Raw genomic sequence first — 7,644 nt, 5'->3', positions numbered from 1 at the left:
AGGTATGTATAAGTTTGTCCAAACTCTCGATATCGCCTTACCTACATAGTATTTTATTTTATTTATTAATAAAGGTAGTGGCGACTAGTTTGGGTCCTTTGTCCTCCTTTACATGGTAATACCTTGAGATAGATAGGTCTAAATATTTTTCCGGTTTCTTCTAAGGAATTTAGCACAAGACACAACCAGGGTTTTGAGCCTGTAGCCAAATGTTTGCTGTGAAGATTAACTAGCTCATAGATTCTGTAGATTAATGTAAGCAGCTGAATAAGCTTTGAAATTTTTTTAATTATACAAGCACCCCCAAAGAGAATGAAGAAAACAATGCTTTTACCGTCTGTTCTGAAACTGAAGCTGAAACTTGAAATATGTCAGCAAAATATCAAGTTTTGTTAGCTTTTCTCTCTCTACGTGGCATGAAGAGTTGTTAGCTAGTTCTCACTAATATTTTGTAGCAACTAGTACCTGATGACGATTTGTTCATGTATGGAGTTTTTCTTCACGTACTCCCTCCGTCCCTCAAAAAAATACAAGACAATTCTCATTTACCGATGAGTCAAAATAGTTAATTTTGACTAAATTTATCTATAAAAAATACCAACAATTATGATACCAAATAAGTAGCATTACATCGATTATGGAATATATTTTCATAGCAAATCTAATTGGGGTGATATTATTATTTCCTATAAACTTAATTAAATAAATTTAGAAAAAATGAAACCTAAAATTATATTCTTTTTGGGATAGACGGAGGAAGTATAAAGAAAGAAAAGGAAGTTTTCCACTTGTGTGATGAATGGATGCTGAAAGTCTGAAACTCTCTCCAAATTCTCTATTTTCTGTGCCTGCCTATTTGTGGATGCTCTAAACATGGTTTGAACTCAACTAGCAGTAATTAGCCATGGCCATTTGTGGTCAGGATTCACAAGCACACCTACCGCTTCCCTCTCTCTCGACACTCAAAATCAGCCCGACACTTGTCAATGCTGCAGCATCTCCAAGATTGTCTATATAAACCAGTCAGAGCGCCTGATTGTCCATCAAACAATATCGTCGTTCGCTCCTGAAGTGATCTTGAGAAGTTACAAGCAGAGATCATCGGCAATGTCGAACACTGAGCAATCCTTCCAGGCCGGCAAGGCGCAGGCCGAGGGCGAGGTGAGCAGCTCCGACATCCTCCTTCCAATCCAAGCAGATCACATCACATCACATTCATATGATCTAGCAATGGAATTCACTTCACCACGGTGTACTATGCAGCGCGCGGCGCAGTGCGTCAAGGGCGCCGCCGGCGCCACCGCCTGCGCCGTGGGCGACACCGCCGGAGCGGCGGCCGACAGCGCGCAGCTGCAGCAGCACCGCGCCGCCGGCGCCGTTCAGCAGGTACGAATGGCTGGTATCTCTCTCCTCGCCGCCGAGTAACTGCGTGACCGTGCTTGCTAACTGCGTCCGTTCGTGCGCGTGCCAAGGTTGCCGAGCAGGTGGCGCAGACGACCCAGGGCGCGGCGGCGGCCGTCAAGGCCACGGCAGCGGGCGGCCACTGATCGACCCAACGCATGAACCGTCGTACAACAATGTTGCATGGCCAAGGATTGAATGAGGGTTAAGGCCAAAGATGGCTAAATTTTACCCCTTTCCTTATGTTTTTTATTTTAACATGTTTCATTCACCCATCTTATTGTGATTGTGATCGCCTACGATAAGAAGGCCATCTTTACTATGGTATGTTTCCAGTTGCACTTACACTGAGCATTGTTTGCTCATGCAACTAAAGGAACAGCAATACAACATGTGTTCCTTACTGTCAATGTTTTCTCAACCAACTTACTGTCGATGTTTATCATCCCTTCCAGATAGTATGCATTGGTCTTTGACAAAAGATTTACCTTCCATCCTTTCCAAATACAATCATCTTAAACAACTTGATGTCGATGTTTTTTAAAGGAAATTTACTGCCAATGTTTATCATGGAAGTGATCGTGGCAAAAGATTTGCCTTTCATCGTTTTCGAATGCAATCATTTACAAAAGATTCGTATAATACTTCTAGCAAATTAGAGTGTGCTTTCAAATTACCAAAGATATTATAGGCCCCCAGAACATTATGTTTTCAGTACTATGATCAGCATTATGTAGTCACCATCTTATTGTGATCGCCTGCGACAAGAAGACACATATTTACTATGATCAGATTGTTAGATAATCTATTGTTTCCTTGTACAGCTTCCTGCTGCCGGACTATAGCCACATGCAGGGGCATGCGTCAGAGTCAGCCCTGCTGTGTTATCTAGTCGCTGTTGCAGCATGGCAGCTATGCTAAGACTAGATGGGTAGAGTTGTATATATAGTTTGCCACTGCAACTCAACAAAGAGAGTTCATATTTATCATCTCCTATACAGGGCTCCGACCAACGCTGGTGCTTATACTGTGTGTATGTTGTTCTCCCTCTTCTTCTACCTCTAGCCATAGTGTGTGGTCGGACAGTCTCTGTCGTGCTCGGCTGTGGTCGGTAAGACTGGTGAGTGGTCGACTCACTTGAGTCGGTGATCCTGTGGGCTAACAAGTGGTATCGGAGCCGTACAAGCGCCGTCGTCGGACTAACCGCTGGCGATGACGAAATGGTTCGGAAATGGGCAACAGCAGTGGCACTGCTGTGGCTGCCCAACCACGACAGGAGGTCGTTGTTCGCACGGTGCGGGAAGTCAGCGGCACCAGTTGACCGACGCTGACTCGCACCAACTATGGAGAGTGGTCGGTGACCATGAAGGTCAAGCTCAGAGCCCGACGGCTCTGGAATGTTGTTGACAAGGGCACCGAAATTGAGGAAGATGGCATGTCAGCGTTGGAGGCTATCATCGCTGCTGTACCGACGGAGTACAGGGAGTCGTTGGGGGCGAAGAGCTCTGCTAAGGAGGCGTGGGAGGCTATTGCGGCGATGCACGTCGATTCCGACTGCGCAAAGAAGGCGACGGCCTAGCTTCTGAAGCAGGAGTACGCCAACCTCAAGTTCAAGGATGGTGAAACGGGGGAGGATTTTTCCCTCCGTCTATAGACGCTCATCAGCAAGCTAAAGAGTCACGGCGTCACCATCGACGAAGAGGAGGCGGTCTCCAAGTACCTCCACTCCATGTTGGCAAAGTACATTCAGATCGCTCTCTCCATAGAGACGATGCTGGACTTGTCCACCCTCACCATCGAGGATGTGACAGGCCGTCTGCGGGCGATGGATGAGCGCCTGGAGCAGGCGACAGCAATGAAGGACAACGGCAAACTGCTGCTGACAGAGGAAAAACTCCGGGGTACCCTCCTCGAGCCGCGGTGGCGATGGCAAGCGTCGCGGCAAGGCTTCTTCGGAGAAGAAGAAGCAGGTCGACCCCAATGCCTATCGGCGCTGCGGGAAGATGGGCCATTGGGCACGGGAGTGCCCAAATCGCAAGTAGGAAAAGAAGGTTGAGGCTCATCTGGCGTAAGCTGATGATGATGATGAAGTCACTATCCTGATGGCGACGTTCTGTGCACTGCACGACGTCGAGGCCGAGGAAAAGGAAGAGATGACGACGGTGGAAGGACCTAGGAAGGCCCTGAAGGCTGTCAACCTCGACGAACCGCACGCCCAAGTACACCTCGGACTTGTGGGCACCGACCAGGAGCAGCGGTGGTATCTAGACTCTGGTGCCAGCATCCACATAACGGGCTCTAAGGCAGCCTTCTCCGAGCTCGACGACGATGTTACCGGTACGGTGAAGTTTAGTGATGGCTAAATGGTGGCAATCCAAGGGCGCGGCACCATCATCTTCAGGTGCTGGAACAGGGAGCACCGCGCGCTAACAGATGTATATTACATCCCGCAGCTACGTTCAAGCATCATCAGCATTGGTTAGCTGGATGAGCGCGGTAGCAAGGTACTGATCAAGGATGGAGTCCTTAGGATTAGGGACCAAGAGCAGCGACTTCTCACCAAAGTGAAGAGGTCCTAGAACCGATTGTACCTGCTCGACCTGAAGGTAGAGCAGCCGGTGTGCCTAGCGGCAAGGCACACTGAGGAACCGTGGCTGTGGCATGCCCGGTTCGGACATCTCAGCTTCAACGCGCTTGATCGGCTAGAGAAGATGGTCTAATGGCTACTCCATATTGAGCACAGAGGCGAGCCGTGTGACAGCTGCCTGGCCGAGAAGCAGAGGAGGCTACTGTTCTCAAAGGCGACCAAGTATCATGCGACGGACGCTCTCGAGCTCATCCACGGCGACCTCTACGGGCCGATCACGCCAGCCACAAACGGTGGTCGGCGGTACTTCCTCCTGCTCATGGATGATTACAGTCGCTACATGTGGCTGCAACTCCTGACGAGCAAGGACGAAGCGACGGCGACGATCAAGAAGTTCAAAATGCGCGCGGAGGCCAAGAGCGGCAAGAAGCTCCACGTGCTGAGGACTGATCGTGGCGGTGAATTCACTTTGGTGGAGTTCGTTGTATATTGTGTGGATCAGGGTGTGGTGCGGGACCACACCGCGCCATACTCGCCACAACAGAATGGCGTGGTGGAGCGACAAAACTAGACGGTGGTCGGCATTGCTCGATCTATGATGAAGGCCAAAGGCATGCCAGTAAGGTTCTAGGGGGAGGCGATGACCACGGCGGTGTTCATCCTCAATCGTGCTCCCACCAAAGCCCTAAAGGGCAAGACGCCGTTCGAGGCTTGGTATGGACGTAAGCCGAGTGTGTCCTTCCTCCGGACATTCGGCTGCATCGGCCACGTCAGGAAGACGAAGCCGGTCCTCACCAAGCTGGAGGACAGGAGCACACCGATGGTGTTCCTGGGCTATACATGTAACAACCCAAAGATCCACACACTAAAAATACCAACAACAAAATTTTTCTTAGAACTCCCATGTGATGATGAGTGTCATGTATAGTAACCCAACCTAAGAGATGCATTAGGTTTAACCCCAACCCAAGTTAACACATAAGCATGGCATGTCATTTGTTAATTGTGTTTATTTAAATGATAACAAATAAAGTATCGCATACATTGTTAAATCAAATTATGATCTGGAATTCTATTTGCTTTATGTTATGCTTATCAACTCCTTTGAAGTAATAAACCATGAAGCAACTAATTAATCAAAGCAAGGAATAAAAGATTGAAAAGAGAATTATTTATATTTTTGTATAACAAAACTACACCTGTTTTTGTTATACAAAATAGCTAAATAAAATCTCCTAAAACTCCAATAAATTAGGTGCACCAATTTGGAATTCAAGTTCTAGCACCAAATTCGAATTCAAACAAAAGAGAAGAAATGAAAAACAAAATAGAAAAAGGAGAGAAAGGATGTAGGCCTCGCAAGCCGCCTCGGCCTGCTCGGCCCGCGCCAGCCAGCCAGCCCAACCGGCCTGCCAACCCTTCCTGTCTTCCCAGCGCGCGCGCGGCCCACGAGCCGGCCCAGCGCGTCGCCCACGCCCGCGCACCCGTCTGCCTCGCTCGTAGCCACTGCCCGCTGGACCCCGCATGTCAGCCACCCCCGTCTACAGTGTCGTCTTCCTCACCCACGCCTCAACCGCCTACACGACCGGCGCCCGACAGCGGTGGTAGGGGCGGGCCAGGGGGTCACGCCCGGGGCATGGCCTTGTCCCCTTGGCGCCGTGCCCACGCAACCATGCACGGCCGTTGGATGAGATGCACGCCTCCGATCCTCCTCAATCTCCAGCCGTCGAACGCCGGGCTCCATGGCCGAGCTCGGCTATAAGAGCCCCCGATCCCGGTTGCCCTAGCGCTCGTCCCATCGCCCTGCCGCCACTTGGTGGCCAACCACTTCACATCGAGAATAGAAGGCTGAGGAGGAGTTCGAGAGAGGAGAACGGAGCCACTGCCGGGAGGAGGACCGGGAGCACGCCGGAGTTCAGAGCACTGCCGCGGATCAAGCCGGAGCGGACGACACTGCACGGCACTGCTTCTAGAGCTACATGGCCGCAACTCGTCACTGCACCGCCATCCTCTCTTCCACAGCACCCACGGTGAGCCCCCGATTCTTCCCCTGCTCGCCGCCGGACCTTGCTACTCTGGCCATGGCGCTCCATACCGTGAGCGCGTAGGCCAAGGCCGTCCCCGGTCTCTAGGCACACAAGCACAGCACACCCACGCACAGCACAAATCGTACTGATAAATTTTGACACACAGGTTCTGCTGAGGAGTATAGCTCCGAGGAGTTTGACAGATGAGGGGTTCGTGCCTACGCTCGAGTTTGACGATCTTATCTTCAAGCTGTTCTAAATGAATGCTACTTTTGATTCCGCCAATGCGGCGATGTAATAAATTATGTAATTCCGCACTATTTGTACTCTGATATTATCGTTGTATGGTATGTGATGATACGGAGATGGTGGTATATCGATCCTAGGATCGAAACCTGGCTCGGAAAAGGGAATGGGGTGGAATGTGTGTGTGAATGGTGTTAAAACTTGACAAACTATTATTATTTACTTGATATGCTAATGCATAGGAAACCCCAGCTTTATAGGTTCCTTTGACTATGTCCAACTTGCATCCAATTTCCACAAAGCAATGCTCATAGGGATGGGAGTGGCCAGTACAAATCGTACTAATAAATTTTGGCACACATGTTCTGCTGAGGAGTATAGCTCTGAGGAGTTTGATGGATGAGGGGTTCATGCCTACGCTCGAGTTTAGCGATCTTATCTTCAAGCTATTCTAAATGAATGCTACTTTTGATTCCGTCAATGCGGCGATGTAATAAATTATGTAATTCTGCACTATTTGTACTCTGATATTATCGTTGTATGGATGTGATATTCGACTGGAATCTGGGTAATATGATCTTCAATAGTCTTATTACACTTCGACGCTGTGGATTTCCCTTCGCGGAAATCGGGGTTGTTTCAATACAGAGGGTACCAAGGTGTACTGGCTCTATGACCCACGCGGAGACAAGGTGCTTGTCTCACGCGATATCGTGTTCGATGAGAAGGTGGCTTGGGACTAGAACAATCCGAGCATGAGGAAGTTGTCGGCTTCACCAGCACCTTCGTCGCTGAGCACTTGGTCATCCACGGTGGTGGAGACGCTGGGGAGGAGGTGCCGAGCACTCCAGCGGTAGAGCTGAGCACTCCTGGGGCAGTGCTGAGCACTTTGGGAGGGATGTCGAGCACTCCGAGAGAAGTGTCGAGCACTCTTGGAGGGATGTTGAGCACGCCAGGAGTGGTGCCAGGAGGTTCTGCAGTGGTAGCGACCACTCTAGGATGGGTGCCGAGCACTCCCGATGCAGAGCCAAGAGGTCTTACAGTGGTGTCGATCACTCCAAGACTGAGGCTGAGCACTCCTATAGTGTGTCGAGCACTGCAGGAGTAGTGACGAGCTGTCTAAAAGTAGTGTCAAGCACTGCAACTAGGGTGTTGAGCACTCTAGGTGCTATGCCGAGCACTCCGGTGGAACATAGAACTCCATCTATGCCGATCGAGTTCGTCTCACCTCCAAGTGACATCACTGAGTTCATGGATGCCTTTCACGAAGGTGAGGAGGTGCGGTTCCGCAGGCTAGATGACATCGGCGGCGGCATAGGGCCCTCAGGACTGGCTGGTCGGTTGCTCAATGACCAAGAGCTACTGCTTGTCAGTGCAGAGGAA

At 50.1% G+C, this 7,644-nt stretch overlaps 2 protein-coding genes across 2 annotated transcripts; both read left to right on the top strand.

The window, feature by feature from the left end:
• The first annotated feature begins 1,047 nt into the window (after positions 1-1,047).
• On the top strand, positions 1,048-1,811 carry LOC136470903 (late embryogenesis abundant protein D-7-like). Its single transcript, XM_066468633.1, has 3 exons — positions 1,048-1,161; positions 1,264-1,386; positions 1,473-1,811. The coding sequence occupies exons 1-3, from the start codon at positions 1,108-1,110 to the stop codon at positions 1,545-1,547; spliced, it is 252 nt and encodes an 83-aa protein (XP_066324730.1). The 5' UTR covers positions 1,048-1,107; the 3' UTR covers positions 1,548-1,811.
• Positions 1,812-2,764: 953 nt separating this feature from the next.
• On the top strand, positions 2,765-3,764 carry LOC136468430 (uncharacterized). Its single transcript, XM_066467012.1, has 3 exons — positions 2,765-2,968; positions 3,056-3,302; positions 3,493-3,764. The coding sequence occupies exons 1-3, from the start codon at positions 2,765-2,767 to the stop codon at positions 3,762-3,764; spliced, it is 723 nt and encodes a 240-aa protein (XP_066323109.1).
• Positions 3,765-7,644: the final 3,880 nt, after the last annotated feature.

This window comes from Miscanthus floridulus, chromosome 8 (assembly GCF_019320115.1).
Source record: "Miscanthus floridulus cultivar M001 chromosome 8, ASM1932011v1, whole genome shotgun sequence".
NCBI classification, from domain to species: domain Eukaryota; kingdom Viridiplantae; phylum Streptophyta; class Magnoliopsida; order Poales; family Poaceae; genus Miscanthus; species Miscanthus floridulus.
The sequence above is the reverse complement of the archived record's forward strand: the minus strand, read 5'-3'. Positions and strand labels throughout refer to the sequence as shown.